This window comes from Stigmatopora argus, chromosome 17 (genome assembly GCF_051989625.1).
Source record: "Stigmatopora argus isolate UIUO_Sarg chromosome 17, RoL_Sarg_1.0, whole genome shotgun sequence".
NCBI lineage: Eukaryota > Metazoa > Chordata > Actinopteri > Syngnathiformes > Syngnathidae > Stigmatopora > Stigmatopora argus.
Window position 1 is genome coordinate 14,244,765 of NC_135403.1, and position 17,981 is coordinate 14,262,745.

The following is a 17,981-nucleotide window of genomic DNA, read 5'->3' on the forward strand; positions in this document are numbered from 1 at the left end:
CACCAGTGAGGCTCGTTCAAGTGTCGCCCTCTGTTGGCCACCCTGAAATAGTGCAAAAGACGGAACCACGAATTCACTTTTCTTGCCCTGTATTTCTAAAAATAAACCATCCCGAAATATACTATCGTTTTTGGAAACGATAGCCCATTTCTCCTTGCATTTTCCAATGAGACCCCCTGATTTGACCCGTGCTTTGCTTTTATTTTGGGCTAAATGTGTCGGCCGGAAATGTCTCTTCCGTTTCCTGCCGACTGTGCTGAGTGCTGCTAGCTTGTTTGATGCTCCTCCGCTCTGTCGTTCTCGGAGCAGGAAAAAAAGAGGAGTCCACTCGTCATTGCTCAGCCTCAGGACCCCCCCCCCCCCCCCCCCCCCATTCTGTCCAGGTCAGTCCATCTCCCATCTCATCTCATCTCATTTCACCTCCACCCCACCCGGGGTCATCAGGATGAACCCCCAATGCGCCCGGTGCGGGAAGATTGTTTACCCGACGGAGAAAGTCAACTGCCTAGACAAGGTGAGCACTTTTATTTCATTTAAAAAAAAACTTCCTGACTTTTATTCCCCTTCAACCATTGATTTCCGTCCACACGATGCACAGGCGTTCAAACGGAAATCAACTGGAGCTTATTCGTCACGTTGCATTTCATCATTCAAAAACACAAAGTTGTAGTATTACTGAGCTGATTTATTATCATTAGTTTTTCCCTCTAAGAACCATTTCTTCCATTTGAACTCCTTATGGATTTGCAGTTTATCATCTGATCAAGATTATTGGACAATCCTTTAAATCTGATACAATTTGAGCTTTTGGGGGGGGGGGGGTTACACTTTCATACACAAATTATGATAATAAAAAAAACCTTACAGGGGTCACCTGAAGCTCAGTCAAAAGGGATTGGACGCCTAGTGGCAGAAAAGGATGTGCAACGTGCGTATTTTCTTGATCTTCTACAAAGAATGACAGCGGTGAGGAACACATTAGTCTTGCGTTTATATAAGCACTACCTTAGTTTTATTCAGGCGACTAATTGCTAAGAAAAACGGAAAGTACGAGCGTATCGGCCGTCACATGCATAAAAGATGCCGTGAGTCAGATGAATTATTAAGCCTCGTCTCGTGTCGGATGACAACAACGGCGCCTCCAATGTTCTATTTTCTTTTTTTAATTTTCAATCTATTTCCACTAAATGTCGATGAGTCCAAAGTTTTTGTCTTTTCCTCCAAATTGGCAGAACTGGCACAAAGGCTGCTTCCACTGCGAAGTCTGCAAGATGACGCTGAACATGAAGAACTACAAAGGTTACGACAAGAAGCCCTACTGCAACGCGTGAGTGGGCCCGACCGACCGACCAATCGGCCCCGGCTGTCCCATCGCCGTATCAAAGGCCTTTCCGGCTTCCTCTTTGGAACAAATGCGCCCACCGGGGTCTTTGTTTCTCGTCCCTTTTAGAACAATTGTGGCTTTTCCTCTCCCTCTGTTTCCTTGAGCCCCGCCCACTCGAAGTTCGTCCCGCTACTTTGGCTACGGGGCGCTCGTTTCCGTGTCTGTCCATCCAGTCTATATGTACCGTATTTTCACGACTATATGGCGCATCGCATTTTAAGCCGCAGTGTCAGTAACGAGTGCTATTTCTGTATTTGACACACACACACAAGACGCACCGTTTTTAAAGACGCAGCCAGGCATGGCAAAACATACTCCAGCTTAAACATACGGACACGCGCTAAAAACACGTTTTTAAAAAGGCAACGTAAGCAAAACTGAGTTGGGTTGAACTTTTTTTAGGCATTTTACAATGTACTCACGTCATCATCAGCCACAAATCCATCAAAGTCCTCTTTTTCTACGTCCAAATTGAACAATTGTCCAAATGAGTCATTGAAAACGCTGAGTTTTATACGTTCGTCCAGGCGGCCACAATCCATTTGCAAATAGTAGCAAGCTAGTAGCTAGCGTACTTATTCCAACGCTGCCTTCCATGCTTCGTTAAGCTGTGTTGATGTCGATGTCCAGGCCACAATCCATTCGCAAATAGTAGCTAGCTATGTCATGTTGATGTCGATGTCCAGGCCACAATCCATTGGGTGTATTGACAAAAGAATTACATATCCCAGCAGTCACTGCGCAGTACTTTTTCTACGGGGAAAATAGTGGAGTCGGGCGGGGGCTGCTTGCCGTAGTTGTGAGAGCTGTAGAGGATGGTGTACCCTATCGACTGATTCATTTTATCGTGATAACAATTTTAGTATTGGTCCATATATAAAGCGCACTGGATTATAAGGCGCCCTGTCTATTTTGGAGAAAATTTAAGACTTTTAAGTGCGCCTTATAGTGGTGAAAATACAGTAAATGTGCAGGTTCCGCTTACGGTTTGCTGGCTAATTCAGCCTTTTTTTGTTTTAATGTTTTTTTAAAAATGTATTTCTTTCTTTTGCGCAGACACTACCCCAAGACGTCCTTCACGGCCGTGATCGACACGCCGGAGAACTTGCGGCTGAGGCAGCAGAGCCAACTGCAGAGTCAGGTGAGTCGGCCTATTGGCGTCCACCTTTTGGCGTCCGCTTGAGTGGCTGCTTCACGCAGGCCGTCTACAAGAAAGACTTTGAGGAGAGCAAAGGTCGCGGCATGGGCCCACTTTCCGACACGCCCGAGATGCGGCGCCTCAGACGCACTCAGGAGCACGTCAGTAACGTATGGAGCTCTTCTATCACTTGTGTGCGCGGGTGCGTGTGGGGGTGCCGTGAGCTTTTGTCAGTGAGAAAACCCAGCGCAATTGCAAGTGAGTATGAGACGTTGCCTTTTGTTGCCAATCACATGACAATGGCCAAAAATGATCCATTTCCGTTGTTCACTCAGTCTTATTTAAATGTATAAAATGCCTTTTATGTGAAAAGAAAAGTCATGAGGAAATGTACGTTTATCTATGTTATGCATACTCATTTATTCTATTCGTTGGACGGATTCTCGATCTCACTCGTTTTTTTTTCCTTTTTAAATCTCTGTCAAAAGTGGTAAGGAAATGAGCGTTTTCCTTTTCTCTTTTTGGTCTTCTCTGCCGATGTTCCGCCGTCAACTTTGACCTCGGCGCGTGTGAAGCGGCGGAGGCGGCGTGGGAAGGAGAGGAGAAAGGCTGTCGCTACTCGCCCGTTACGTAAGCCTCGTTTGCCTCGCTGGTGCTGCTGCGGATGAAAGGCGTCGCCGTCGCCTTACGTAAGAAGCGCGCAAAAAAAATGTGTTTGTTTGCTAGCAATCCCGAAGAGAAGCGCAATTTTGCCATCTGCCGCCGGCTTTTTTTAGTGCGCCGTGGGGGACGGCAATAGACGTCCAATTCAATTGGATGTCTGTCCAAACTGACTAACGCCGGATGTGTGAGCGCACGGCGACAGATGGTGGCGGCGGCGTTTACCTCCGCTGCCATCTGACGCCAGAATGCCAGACACTCCAGGAACAGATGAACGAACGCCACCTTTTTGTTTTGGTGCTATTTCGACCTTTGTTGTGTCTTTTGAGCAAATTTGGGGAAAACGGCTCCACTCACCAACCCGTTGCAAAACGTTTACATTTTGGGGTCTTCCAAATGAATTGTTCTATTGAAATTTCAATTGAACGAATTGGGAAAAGCTGCAAGACATGCATGTAGCGTTTCGAACCCTGGAATTTGTACACGGTCGATTGGTCGCCCGGAAGGTTATTGAAAATTACCATTTAAATCGTTGCTCAAATTCCTTAAATACAAACTGCGAATGACTATTTAGTCATAGTTAATGCCCTATTAATTATTAGGCTAATGAAAAGCTCCAAATTTACCAGACTTTTGTTTTTTGTTGGAGAACTTGTTAAGACCCTGACTGACGTGGCTTCTTAAAGGGACAGCGCACGTACATACAAACTCTTCTACACTCACACGTGGGCTCAGTGAAAGTGCTCATGGCCATTGTTGGCTTTTATTCATGCGTAGACCGTCTTGTTTTACCTTGTTTTGTCGCCGGTCTTTTGGTCACCCGTTGTCGCGGTCCAGGCGACCAAAAGACCGGCGACCAAAAGACGGCGACTAATCGACTGCACACGCTGGAATTTGGATCTTTTCTGTCCTCACCAAATGATTGACATTGCCTGGTTTCCATTCTTTCCATGATAGGCCACGAAGCTCGCCTTGAAAATTCCAAAAAGCCACGTTGAAGGTGACGCCGCTGATAAGTTCCCGAGTGGAAGCTAAATGCGGCCCGGTGACGCCACGCCACGCGATAAGACGTCGTCCTCCGTGACCGACGGCCTGGCGCCCCCGCAGTCTTTGGACGCCCGCACGTCCGAACGAACGCACGCTTGGGACGAGAGAAAAGTCGGAAGGACGATTTGACATGGAGCATTTTGAGAGGCCGCCGCCGACGGACGGAGGTGAGTGAATTTTGGAGGAAGATGAAGACGGACGGCAAGCTGACACGGTCTTTCTTTCTCTAGCGCCGCCGAACGCCACCGGCGGAGAGGAAGAGCGGGACGTCGGTGCCGAGCCACTCGTCCGGTCGGAGACGCCAGATGAAGAGCGGGCCAAACGAGGGGACCCGTCGGTGGCGGCGCTCGGGGAGAAGACCCCAGTCCATGGAAAGGACGGCCCAGAAGGACGGGAAGCGTTTGAGCCGGTGATGAGCCGTTGTCGCCTCTTTTCCCCAGTTGAGGCGACCGCGCCGTTCCTAATATTTTGCCCCGTGCGCCCAGGTCCGCAGCGACGCCCCGGTTTTCCCGGACCCCGACTTCGACAGGCGATGCGGCCTCCTGGCCAGCCAGGTTGGTGCTCCTTGTGTTCCTAACCGATCAGCCGTCGTCGACGTCCAAAGCGTTTTGACCGAGAGCGTTGCCCCTTCCAAGATGGCTGCCACTTGGGCATGTCACTAGCCACTTTTTGACGGATCTCTTTTTAAGACAGTGGTGTCAGACTCAGGTTGGTTCGCGGGCCGCGTTAACGTCAACTTGATTTCACGTAGGCCGGACCATTTTAGATATAATATTTAGATTTTTTTTAAATAAATGGATTAAAAGAACTGGATTAAAAGCCCTGAATATTCCGTTTTTTATAGATCTAAAACAATGTTTATTTTAGCTTTTTTTATACTTTTAGATTTTACAAAATGATTTTTGAACTAAAAACACAGAAAAAATGGATTAAAAAATGACAATGATTGATTTAAAAGGGGGAAAATCAGGAAATTCAATATACATCTATGCTCTTCATTTGAATTTGATCCTAAAATAGAAAGTCGGCACTCATGATTTACTTTCCTGGGCCACACAAAATGATGCGGCGGGCCAGATTTGGCCCCCGGGCCGCCACTTTGACACATGTTTTAAGAGATCACAGTTAAAACATTTCCCGCCATTGACCGCGACTGACAGTTTGACTGACATCGAGCCACCGTGTCACGCAAACGCGGGATAAGAGCCTGACAAATTCCCACGCGTCATGTCGACGTCTTCCCGCTGACAGACGAGATGAGACGCACTTAAGCCAAAGTGAACGAGCTTGGCGTAAATGAGCTTGAGCCACGTCGCCCTTGGCGACCGTCATTCAAAAGAGACTAAAAGCGCGACGAAACGGCAAAGCCGCGGCCCGGCGAGGTGTGGGCAGGCCGGCCGGCTTGCCGGCCTGCCCACGCGTCGTGACTCACGGGCCGCTAAGCCCCATCCCCTCCTGAGTCATCCTCGGCTTTAGCTAACTGGCTAGCTCGGCGCCTTCTAAAGAAAATAAGCAGAAGGGAGGGAGCGTAATGCTCTGATCCCCTCCAACGGTCATTCGCTGCCAATCTCCCGCTTCGAATGGATTGGACATAGACTCCTTACAATTGACGGCTAAAGTACGAGCGTTCGTGCCCCCTGCCAAGATGGCCACCCTGATGTGACCTTCCCATCAAAGTCAATGCAGTGACGTCAAAAGCCAGCTCATTTCTCAACCCAATATTTGATTCATGTCAAACGTTGACACCGACTGACGTCCAATCCAATTGAAGTGGGACACTTTTAACGCGAGACCGGGAGGGGCGAAAGAGTGTTTGTTTCTATTTTTAATGTAGAAAAATATCAAATATATTGGATTGGATAACTTTATTCATCCCGTATTCGGGAAATTTCGTTGTCACAGTAGCAAGAGGGTGAGAATACAGACACAGCAAACGACATTTTAGACATAAATAGATAGGTAATAAGTAAGTTAATAAATAAATACATGAATAAATATATAAATAAATAAGCGTGTTGCTGAAATTTATATATGTATGTGTTTATGTTTATATATATATATGGATATATGTATATATATATATATATATATATATATATATATATATATATACACACATGTGTGTGTATGTATGTATGTGTGTATATATATATACACATATATATATATATATATATATATATATATATATATATATATACACATATACATATATATACATATACATATATATATATACACATATATATACACATATATACTTATATATATACATACATATATATATACATACATACACAGATGTACATGCATGCATACGGTAAATCTTAACACTCAGCCATTTGTTTTGTTAAAGTAATACCAAATGACTTCACACTATAGACATGAAATAAAAATGAAGGCGATCATTATTGACAGTATTCCTTCTTTGTTTTAAATTTAAAAGACATTTTCAAAAGGAGATAAAGATAGTGACTGTTTTTGTCTGTGTGTATCAGGTCAAGTACAAAGAAGAGGCGCAGCAAAAGATGCGGAGCAGCTTGTACCATCACCTCCCCCAAACGCTACACACCCAGCTGGCAAAGCTCACCTCACAGCTGCAGAGCCAGGTAGGTGCGCTTTTATTTTTTTTTGACCAATACAGTGGTACCTCTACTTACGATCTTAATCCGTTCCGGGACTGAGCTCGTATGTCGAGCTTCTCGTAACTTGAGCGAACGTTTCCCATTGAAATGAACTAAAAACTAATTAATTTGTTCCAACCCTCTGAAAAAACACACCAAAAACAGGATATTGGATTGGAAAATGTTTCCACGATAACGCACTCGTAACGGAACAAACAAATTTAAATGAACTTGGATTAATATATACAGACACACTCAAACATACGTTTAATGTAAGTTTACACAAAACTGAATTCTAATTTTGTTTTAATCTTTTGTTACCTTCGTTCTGGGCGGGTTAGCTGTTTGCCACGCCTCCACCCTCACGTTCGCTATCGATGGCCTGTTTGCTGTTGTACTATTCCCTTCAAAATATTCCCAAAATGATGCACACAAATGTCCTCACGATAGGATAACGCACGCCCACTTGCCAACGAGAAGTAGTCTTGAATGAGCGATCGCGGGAGCTATCAGGCTAAGGAAGGAATAACAGCCTACCCATGTAATGATTGTGGGTAATGACGTTTTATTCTGAGAAAGGGTGCCATTGGCAATGGGTGTTGTGTGCACGAATATACTTCATTACCCAGAAAGCCCTCTTTTTGCCCGCGCATGGGCGTTGTGCGTTTCCTGGTCGAAACTCGCCTGAATAAGTCGTTCAGTGCTCGTAGATATCTGTTCTACACGCGCTACAATGATAAACAGCCTCTCATGTCATGGCCACCTGGCTTTCTCGCATCTCGAAATTTTGATTGTATCGCGGATGAATTATTCGATCGAAATTTTCATCGTATCTCGAGCATCTCGTTGGTAGAGCTGCTCGTAGGTCGAGGTACCAATATACTATTTTTCATGTACTTTCACACATTTTTTTTCTTTTCTTTCAGACCAAATACAAGTCAGCGGGCGAGAAGGAGCTTCGCCGCTCTTTTTACTCCACCCTCCCCGTCACGGAGGAGACGCGGCGCGCCAAAGACGCCGCCGAGCTGCTCAGCCAGGTAACGTCCGCCGGCCTCGTGGGATGGCGTCATCCGGATCAAATACAGCGTGGTCCGGCAGGTCAAGTACAAGTGGAGCGGCAAGAAGGACATGGCGGCCTGCCTGTACGCCACCTTGGCGGACACCTCGCAAACCATCTTCGGTCGAGACATGAGCGACCTACAGAGCCAGGTGCGGGCCGGACCGAGGGGCCGGCCTAGCGCCCGCCGCTAGCTAGCTTAACGCCCAAGCTCACGCCGCCGTGTTCTTCAGATCAGGTACAAAGAAGACGGCAAGAGGAGCCTGTCGCAGAGTTTCTACTCTCAGTTGGACAAAACCAGCGAGTGCGAGTTTGCCAAGAGCGTGGCGGAGCTCCAGAGTGAGGTCGGCTCCGTCCGTCCGTCCATCCGTACGTGCGTTTTCTCAACAACGATAGCCGTGATGTACAATTATTCTCCCCGCAGGTGAAGTACAAGGAAGATGCCCGGAAGGCCATGTCCTCCTCTCTGTTCTCCAAACTGCCCGAGACGCTCCACACTCGGCGGGCCAAGGAGCTGGCGGCGCTCCAGAGTCAGGTGAGCTCACCTGTGACGCCGGCCGGGAGCTTCCGGTCGATTGGTCGCCGGTCTTTTGGTCGCCCCGACCGCGACAACGGGCGACCAAAAGACCGACGACCAAAAGACCGGCGACAAAACAAGGTAAAACAACACGTGGGCTCAGTGAAACTGCTCATGGCCATTGTTGGCTTTTATTGATGCGTAGACTGTGTTGTTTTACCTTGTTTTGTCACCGGTCTTTTGGTCGCCCGTTGTTTGGGTCGGGGCGACCAAAAGACTGAGACAAATCAAGGTAAAACAAGACGGTCTCCGCATGAATAAAAGCCAACAATGGCCATGAGCAGTTTCACTGAGCCCACGTGTGAGTGTAGAAGAGTTTGTATGTACATGCGCTGTCCCTTTAAGAAGCGATGTCCGTCAGGGTCTTAACAAGTTCCCCAACAAAAAACAATAAAAGTCCGGCAAATTTGGAGCTTTTCTTTAGCCTAATAATTAATAGGGCATCAAGTATGACTAAATCGTAATTCACAGTTTGTATTTATCGAATTTGAGCAACAATCTAAATGGTAATTATCACTTACCTTCCGGGCGACCAAAAAAAACGGCGACCAATCGACCGTGTCCCGGAGTTTCCACCCGGCTCAAAAAGCTTTTCTCTCTTTGTCCCTTTTCCATCGGCGCAGGTGAAATACAAGGAGGCCCTGAAAACGGCGTCCTCCACCCTCTATCACCTCCTGCCTATGACGCGGGAGACGCAGTTTGCCAAACACGCGTCGGAGATCCTCAGCCAGGTCGGACGTGCCCTTCCTTCCTCGCCCACGTTTTCCCGGCGCTTCCTCACGCGCGCTCCCCTCGGCAGGCCGACTACAAGCGCGACCAAGAGGAGCCGTCCGCCTCCTTGTATTCGGCCATGGCGCAAACGCCGGACACTCTCTTTGCCAAAACGGTGGCCGAAGCCTACAGTGCGGTGAGCGAGGAGGCCTCCAACGGCGGGCGAGCGACGAGAGGCGGCTTGAAACGGCGGGCCACGAGAGGCCTCGCCCATTGGTCTCTCCTCTCTGCGTGCGTTTTAGGCCAAGTACGGGCAGGAAGCCAAGCGGCGGGCGTCATCTCCTCTCTACGCCAACCTCCCCGAAACGTTGGAGACCAAACACGCTAAAGAAGCCGCCGCGCTCCAAAGCCAAGTAAGTCCCATTCCCGGCAATTAACAAAGATGGCCGTCCATTTGGTCCGAATGAGATGACTGGCCGTTGACGCCCGATCCAATGAGGACCGTGTAAGGGTTCCCCTAAAAATTCTAACAGATAGCGTACCGAGCGGAGGGCAAGAAGGCGATGACGTCCTCGCTGTACTCGCAGCTCTCCGACACCCCCGAGACCAGCTCGGCCCGCCGAGCGGCGCTGATGCAGAGCCAGGTGAGGTGCCCGCCGTGCCGGAAACCATCGCCCTCGGCTTCTTTTTCCTTGGGACCAAATTTAAAAGAGCTTTGGAAAATGACGGCAAGAGGGCTCCATTTCCGCTCGCGTCACAAAAAAGAAATTGTGTCGCCGTGGCAGTTCAAGTACAAAGAGGAGAGCGTGAGGAGCCTCGCCGGCAGCGCCTACAGCCGACTGGCGGACACCACCGAGACGCGACAGGCCGGGACGCTCTCGCGGCTCGTCAGCCAGGTGAGGGGGGGGCCTCGCGGCGGCGAACGCTGGTCTGCGCGTCCCCACTCACCCGTCCTTGGCGTCTCTGCAGACCCGGTACAAGGAGGCCGGCAGGAAGCTGGCGGCCGAGTGCCTCTACCGCCAATTGCCGGAGACCCCGCAGACGCTCCGCGCCAGGGAGGCCACGCGACTGCAGAGTCAGGTAATGCCAGCCAAACTGGGAATGCTTACAATTGGCTTCATTGGCTTTTATACCCGATGTTGGTATAGCGCAGGGATGGGCACTTTTTGACTTGTGGGCCAGAATGGATACTAAAATTTGACAGAGGGGCCGGGCCAGGAGCATTTGGACACGCAATGTAATTTATCAAACCTGGGGATTGAAATGTAAGAAAAAAGACGAATTGTCCGTTTGACCAAACGTCCGTTCGACGAAACGTCCGGTCGACGAAACGTCCGGTCACGAAAAAAATAATGTCCTCTAGTCCAAAAATGACAGCGCAGAAATATGAAGAAGAAGAAAGATTTTTGTGTGTGACCTGTCCAGATTGTGTACAAGTTGGAAGCTTTGAAGGCGCAAGGCAGCAGCCTCTACTCTCAACTTGCTGCCACGCAACAGACGGAGATGGCCAAAATGCTCACGGAGTTCCAGAGTCAGGTAAACGCCACCTCCTCTCCGTCCACGGAGTCTCCTGGTGACGCAGTGTGTGTGTGCGTGCGCTAGAATAAATACAAGTCCAGAGGCGGAGAGGAAAATGGCGGTGGCGGCGGCGCCGTCTTTCACAAGATGGCCAGCACCAACCAGACGGAGTTCGTCAAGCGATTGAGCGATATTCAAAGTCAGGTGAGGTCGCAATAGGAGATCTCCTCTCGTGTCTTCCACAAAACCATCAACTGGCTTCCTGCCAATGTTAAATGCATCAAGTAGCGCCGCAAACTAAAACTGTACAGCGCCATGATCAAATGGTGTTTTCAGACCAAGTACCGGAAGGACGCGGCCGACCCGTCGGCGCCGTTGTTCTCGTCGCTCGCCGAGACTCTGGACACCCGCTCGGCCAAGGAAGCGGCGGACTTGTTCAGCCAGGTGGGAGCGCTCGATCCCGGTCGTCGACCGGACGTGGCGCTGACGCCATTTTGTCGTGGTGCCGTCGTCAGCGTCGCTACCGGGACGCCGGTAAGAGGGAGATGGCCAACAGTTTGTACTCGCTGTTGCCCCACACCAAAGAAACGCAACACGCTAAACAACAGAGTCAGCTACACAGCCAGGTAACATTATTTTTTTCCCATCTTTGAACTCTTTTAGTGCTCGAGGGACGTCACCACTGAAAGTGTGGCTGATTTCTTTTTCAGAAGTTGTACGAGGAGGAAGGCAGGAAGGAGGCCGCCTGCAGTTTGTACGCCCAAATGCCTCAAACCATCCAGACGGCGTTCGCCAAAGAGCTCAGCAGGACGCAGAGCGACGTGAGTGCCAGCCCGCCCATCTTTGTCTCTTTAGGTCTCGCCGTCTTTTCTTCGTGCCCATTTGAACCGAGGAAGGAGCCATCAAAACCCCATCAATGTTTTATTTGCGTAGAAATTCTACAAGGAGAAGTACAATCGCGAGAAAGGCAAGTCGGAATACGCCAGCTTAAAGACGCTGCCGGAAGTGGAGCGCGCCGCCGCCGTGGCCAAGAAGCATAGCGACGTAAGCGGCCCGATCGGAATGACAAATTAAGAGCGGAAGTACCCGGAGCGCCGTCTGCCCTCTTCGCAGGTCAGCTACAGGAAGGGGAAGGACGAGCTTCACCGCTACAGCTGCGCGCCCGACAGAGCGGACGTGGTCAACGCCGTCAACGCCGCCAAACTGGCCAGCCAGGTGCGCGCCGGCGCCCGCCTGGGAACAAAGCGCCTAACCCCATTGGCCGTTCTCCGCGCTTTTGCCGTTGGAATCCGTGACCGGACATTTGGTCGCTGGACGTTTGGTCGCCCGGGTGAATATAATTTTGAGAGCTGGTTTCAACAGTAGATATTTAGATATTCAACTCTCTCTCTCATGAATATAATTTTGAGAGCTGGTTTCAACAGTAAACTCTCATGTTGTCAAACGTCCGGGCGACCAAACGTCCGGGCGACCAAATGTCCGGGCGACCAAACGTCCGAGTACCGTTGGAATCTATCACAAATGCGTGATGTGAACTTTTTGACGACGTTCGGCGTGCTTCTCGGGCCCGCAGGCGGCGTACGGGAGGGACGTCGGGCAGCCGGCGCTGGGCGACGCTTCTCTTCCCGCTCGCTCGGACATTCAACATGCCAAACGGGCGTCCAGACTGGCCAGCCAGGTAACGGCCTCTTCTCGTTGGCCGACAACAGGCCGGCGCCGACGGATTGGGCATCTGTTGGACGCCGAGCCCACTTGAAATGCTTCCGAAACAAGTGCGCAAGTACGGTTCTCTCCCAGGTGGAGTACAGGCAGGCGCACGGGCCCCCTCGCTACAACCCGCTGGATTGCGTGTCCTTCAAACGGCAGCAAGCCGCGGCGGCGCTGGCCAGCCAGGTGAGGCGCCCGTGGTTCGGCGCCGTGCCGCTCCGACCCGCGGGCGAACCATTTTTCTCCTTGATCAGGTCAAGTATAAAAGCCAGCAGAAGCAGAGTGCACAAGATTCTTTGGACCTGCCCAACCTCCTGCAGCTCCAACACGCGCTGCACGCCAGCAGACTGCAGAGTGATGTACGTACACGTGCTGCCGTTGACGGAAATAGTAAACTGTCTTTTTTTAAAGAAAAAAACCCTTACTATACTATGTCGTTTTTTTAAGAAAAAAAGGCTTACTATACTATTTCGTTTTTAAGAAAAAAAGCCTTACTATACTGTCGTTTTTTAAAGAAAAAAAGCCTTACTATACTATGTCGTTTTTAAGAAGAAAAAAAAGCCTTACTATACTGTCGTTTTTAAGAAAAAAAGCCTTACTATACTATGTCGTTTTTTAAGAAAAAAAAGGCCTTACTACACATGGTCGTTTTTAAGAAAAAATGCCTTACTATACTATGTCGTTTTTTAAGAAAAAAGCCTTACTATACTATTTCGTTTTTTAAGAAAAAAAAAGCCTTACTATACTATGTCGTTTTTTTAAAGAAAAAAAAAGCCTTACGATACTATGTCGTTTTTTAATTTTAAAAAAGCCTTACTACACTGTCTTTTTTTAAAGAAAAAAAACCTTACTATACTATGTCATTTAAAAAAAAAAATACATGCTCATTTTTTTTAACGGAAAAAAAACAGAACGCATCGGACCTCCGTCAGTTCAATGAAAACGACTATGTTTGGGGAACAGGTGGAGTACAAGAAGGGGCGTGGGCAGAACCTGGCTCAGTTCCAGGTCCTGGCCATGGACACGGTGGAACGGCGCCACCACAAGGAGAACGTCCTTCTACACAGCCAGGTATGGCGCCATGCCACCAATTTACTCGGGTAAAATCACTCTCTACTTTGGCCAGCGAAAATGCGGCCGAAAAACGGGAGCGGGGAGTAGTAGCCCAATTCCAACTGCTATTGGCCCAAATTTGCTTTTGCGCCGGCAGGTCAATTACCGGCGGGCTTACGAGGAGAGCAAAGGTCGCACCGGTTTGGAGTTGGCCGACACGCAAGCGTACCAAGTGCACAAGGAGGCGCAGAAGATGCAAAGCCAGGTAAATGGCCACGCCGTCTGTCGTCGCCCCAATGGGAACCGAGCCAGCAAAACGGTCCGCTTTCGCAGAAGGAGTACAAGCGCGACTACGAGGAGAACGTGAAGGGGAAAGCCTCGGTGGAGCTGGAGCAAACGCCGCAGTATCTGATGGCTCGTCGGGCCACCCGGCAGCTCGACGAGGTGACGCCAATGTTCCAAAGCTTTTGGGGCAGTCAAACGTATAACGACCTTATGCAGAAATACTCGACTTTTTTTTTTAAATCTACATAGTATCAAAAATGGTACTCGGACGTTTGGTCGCCAGACGTTTGGGGGCCGGACGTTTGGTTGCCCGGACGTTTGGTCGCCCGGACGTTTGGTCGCCCGGACGTTTGGTCGCCGGATGTTTGACAACATGACAGAGAGTTTACTGTTGAAACCAGCTCTCAAAATTATATTCATGAGAGAGAGTTTAATATCTAAATATCTACTGTTGAAACCAGCTCTCAAAATAATATTCACCCGGGCGACCAAACGTCCGGCGACCAAACGTCCGGGCGACCAAACGTCCGGTCACGTCAAAAATTGTGTCATTTCTTCCCACGCAATAACAAAGATAACCTCGTCACGTGTCGTGATCCTTTAGAAGGAGTACAGGAAGGACCTGGAGGAGGAAGTCAAGGGGCGGGGCTTATCCGGCCTGGGTCTGGAGGACACGCCCGAGCTGCTCAGGGTCAAGCGAGCCAATCGCATCCTCGACCAGACCGAGTACCAAAAAGATCTGCGCGAGGGGGTGCGGGGTAAAGGGATGCGGCTCGGCCCCGACGTTCTGGAGGTGCGGCGGGCCCAGAGGGCCTCCCGAATTCTGAGTCAGGTGAGCGACCCGCGTCCCGCCCGCCGTGCGCTTTCTCCCCGACGTCACGGTGCGCGCACGTCGCAGAGCGCCTACAGGCAGACGGAGCACCTTCGGGAGAACTCGTACGGAAGCGTCGGCGACACCCCCGAATTAGTGCGCGCCTCCTTCCTCAAAGAGGTCTACAGTCAGGTGAGGAGCCCGTCAGTCTATCCTTCCGTCCACCAAGTGGCCTCTTTGTCTATCCCATATGTGTCCAAGTGGCGGCCCGGGGGCCAAATCTGGCCCTCTGCCTCATTTTGTGTGGCCCGGGAAAGTAAATGATGAGTGCCGACTTTCTGTTTTAGGATCAAATTCAAATGAAGAGTATAGATGTATATTAAATACCCTGATTTTTCCCCCTTTTAAATCAATCATTGACATTTTTTAATCCATTTTTTCTGTGTTTTTAGTTCAAAAATCATTTTGTAAAATCTAAAAATATATTTTAAAAAAGCTCAAATAAACATTGTTTTAGATTTAAAAAACGGAATATTCAGGGCTTTTCATCCAGTTCTTTTAATCCCTTTATTAAAAAAAATCTAAATATATCTAAAATGGTCCGGCCCGCATGAAATCAAGTTGACGTTAATGTGGTCCGCGAACCAACCCGAGTTTGACACCCTTCCTATCTATCCATCTGTCCGTCCCTCCAGAGGAAGTACAAAGACGAGGCGGAGCGGGCGAGAGGTCGCTACAGCGCGCCGCCGCTCACGCCGGAGATGGAACGAGCCAAAGCCAATCAAAGACACGTCAGCTCAGTGAGGGCGGGCGCTGGGAAGCGGGAAGCGTCTCCTCCATCTTGCCAACGTGCAATGAATCTACCACCATCCCTCTGTCGCCCCCTAGATGCACTACTGCTGGGATTCTAAGCTCTTAAGGGGGCTGACGTCCTCCGTTAGCGACACGCCGGAGATTGTCCTCGCCAGAGAGAACGCCAAGAAGATCAGTGACGTAAGGGGACCACGCCACATCTCCATATCATTTGATTTCTAGACCTATGGAATTATTCTCTCAACCGTCATTAAAAAAGGAACTTAAAAGGGGGAAACTGTAAAAAGAGAAAGACTTCAAATAATATCATCTCGCCTAGAATGTTCAAAACAGGTCAAACGGATTGGTACATTTTCACTCCATTGGACGTCTATCTGAAACAACATGGCGTGCGTCCAGGTGCGGTATCGACAAGAATCGGGCAGCGGGACCGCCGTGGCCGAAACGCTGGACACCAAAAGAGCCCGACGAAACCAAGAAAACATCAGCTCCGTGAGCTAGCTGGCCCGCTGGCGCCAGTAACTTGACGTAACCTGACTTTGTCCACGCCGCTAGGTCAAGTACCGCCGTGGGCTGGAAGAAATCCGGGGGCGGAGCTGCACCCAACTGGACACCCCCGAGTACCGACGAGTCAGGAGGTCTCAGGACTCGGTTTCCACGGTAGCCACGAGTGGCGACAGGGGCGCCGGCGGCGTGAAACTCACGCTAACCAGGATGTGTGATCTCCGATTAATAACGTTTTTTTTCTCCCAAAATGGCCTTGTGTTTTCTCACTGACAAAAGTGCGCTTTACGTGTGTATGTTGGCGGGACGTGCGTGCGTGCATGTGTATGTTAATGTTTGAAATCAATTTCACCCGGTTTTTTGGGGGGCCCCGCAGGCAAAGTACCACGAAGACTTTGAGCGCAGCCGCGGTCGGGGCTCTACGGACGAGGAGCGCTACCAACGGACCAATCGTGTCATCGCCGACGTGGGAGCCAACCACCAGATGGAAACCGACCGGCGACCCGGAGGCATCATCGTAGGTAGGTTGGCTTATCGCAAGGGTGTCCGTCTCGGGTTGCTTCGCGGGTCGCGTTAACGTCAACTCCATTTCACATGGGCCGGACCATTTTAGATATAATATTTAGATTTTTTTAAATAAATGGATTAAAAGAACTGGATTAAAATCCCTGAATATTCAGTTTTTTTTATAGATCTAAAACAATGTTTATTTTAGCTTTTTTTAAATATATTTTTAGAATTTACAAAATGATTTTTGAACTAAAAAAACACAGAAAAATTGATTTAAAAAATGACAACTATTGATTTAAAAGGGGGAAAATCAGGAAATGTAATATACATCTATACTCTTCATTTGAATTTGATCCTAAAACAGAAAGTCGGCACTCATCATTGACTTTCCCGGGCCGCACAAAATGATGCGGCGGGCCAGATTTGGCCCCCGGGCCGCCGCTTTGACACATGTGGCTTATCGTATCGGCTTGTCGTCGTCGGGAGCTGACCACGCTCATAATGGCATTCGCGCTCGGGCTCGGACTCCGAGTCATACTCAACATTTACCAACGCGATCACGTGTGAAATGACCGGTCTTGTGCTTCACAGCTCCGGTGCTTCCCGGAGCGTACCAACAGGGAGCGCACACGCAGCCTCCGTACCACGGCTACATGCACCAAACCAGCATGTCGTCCGTCCGATCCGTCACCTCGCCGCCGCAGCCGTCCGCCGTGGTGAGTCGGTCGCCGTTAGCCCCGTGGCAACTCGGGCGCGCTCCAACCAGCTGACACGTCTCCCCGTTTCTGCCCCCCAGCAGCGCGTTTACCGGGCGCTGTACGACTACGCGGCGCAAGATCACGACGAGGTCTCCTTCAGGGACGGCGACGTCATCGTCAACGCGCAGCCCATCGACGAGGGCTGGATGTACGGCACGGTGCGGCGGACCGGGAAGTCCGGCATGTTGCCCGCCAACTACGTGGAATGGTGCAACTAGTAGGACTGGAGTATTTGGGCTCAAAGTCTGTCCGTCTATCTGATTTGGCCATCGGCGTTGGCCATTCACCGTGCACAAGTCAACTCTATATTATACTTTACTTTGGGGATGATTTATTCCCGAGTACTTCTCCATACGCATGGCATATTATTTCACGTTATATCTTCTCACACTCACTCAATGTATTGCTGTGATTCACATGGCGCACAGACTCACGTGGGAGAAATAAAATGGCATTTGTCAGCACAAATGCAACTTTAAGTTTGACCTCTTGGAGATAACTAAAAAATAAAACTCCTTTTGTGTCAATATTGCTCCTTGTGTGACCTGTAACGCGATGGTCTGGCTTGGTTATGTTTTTTTCATTTATTTTAATGACCAAAAAATAGTCACCAGTGATATGTTTTACTCTTTTAATACTGATTAAAAAACTGGCAATTGTATTCGTTGATGTGTAATGGTTTATTTTGAAACTGCTGTATGTATTCAGTTTTATTGATTTTGAAGAATACACATCTCTTTGGTAGCTATACAAAAGAGCTCTGGTCTATCTTATGGTGCCAATATAATTCAATTTTTCAAAATAAAACATTGATTGATTCAATC

The 17,981-nt window shown here is 49.2% G+C and overlaps 1 protein-coding gene across 7 annotated transcripts; it reads left to right on the top strand.

Annotated features, from left to right (window-relative positions):
- Positions 1-389: 389 nt before the first annotated feature.
- LOC144091459 (LIM zinc-binding domain-containing Nebulette-like) lies at positions 390-17,979 on the top strand. Of its 7 annotated transcripts, XM_077623781.1 has the most exons (36): positions 2,703-3,211; positions 4,140-4,396; positions 4,460-4,638; positions 4,715-4,783; positions 6,728-6,838; positions 7,780-7,890; positions 7,952-8,062; positions 8,144-8,254; positions 8,335-8,445; positions 9,111-9,218; positions 9,287-9,394; positions 9,501-9,611; positions 9,732-9,842; positions 9,984-10,094; positions 10,168-10,278; positions 10,624-10,734; positions 10,801-10,920; positions 11,053-11,160; positions 11,232-11,342; positions 11,427-11,537; positions 11,650-11,760; positions 11,830-11,931; positions 12,290-12,394; positions 12,514-12,609; positions 12,678-12,782; positions 13,387-13,494; positions 13,634-13,741; positions 13,810-13,920; positions 14,366-14,764; positions 15,268-15,372; positions 15,461-15,565; positions 15,785-15,877; positions 15,941-16,045; positions 16,266-16,410; positions 16,991-17,115; positions 17,196-17,979. In XM_077623781.1, exons 2-36 carry the CDS (start codon positions 4,360-4,362, stop codon positions 17,373-17,375), a joined length of 4,164 nt encoding a protein of 1,387 aa, XP_077479907.1. In that variant the 5' UTR covers positions 2,703-3,211; positions 4,140-4,359; the 3' UTR covers positions 17,376-17,979. The 7 variants fall into 7 exon arrangements, 4 of the variants coding, with proteins under 4 accessions (XP_077479908.1, XP_077479909.1, XP_077479910.1 ...); XR_013305711.1 differs by lacking the exons at positions 16,991-17,115; positions 17,196-17,979 and having other exon boundaries at positions 2,702-3,211; positions 15,461-15,718; positions 15,785-16,045; positions 16,266-16,311; XR_013305712.1 differs by lacking the exons at positions 10,624-10,734; positions 10,801-10,920; positions 11,053-11,160; ... (16 more) ...; positions 16,991-17,115; positions 17,196-17,979 and having other exon boundaries at positions 2,699-3,211; positions 9,964-10,094.
- The last annotated feature ends 2 nt before the right edge of the window (positions 17,980-17,981 follow it).

Coding starts and splice junctions, on each gene's coding strand:
- LOC144091459 (XM_077623781.1), top strand. CDS start 4,360: ATGGAGCATTTTGAGAGGCCGCCGCCGACGGACGGAG. Junction 9,219..9,286: donor CGTCGGAGATCCTCAGCCAG/GTCGGACGTGCC, acceptor TCCCCTCGGCAG/GCCGACTACAAGCGCGACCA. Junction 15,373..15,460: donor ATCAAAGACACGTCAGCTCA/GTGAGGGCGGGC, acceptor GTCGCCCCCTAG/ATGCACTACTGCTGGGATTC.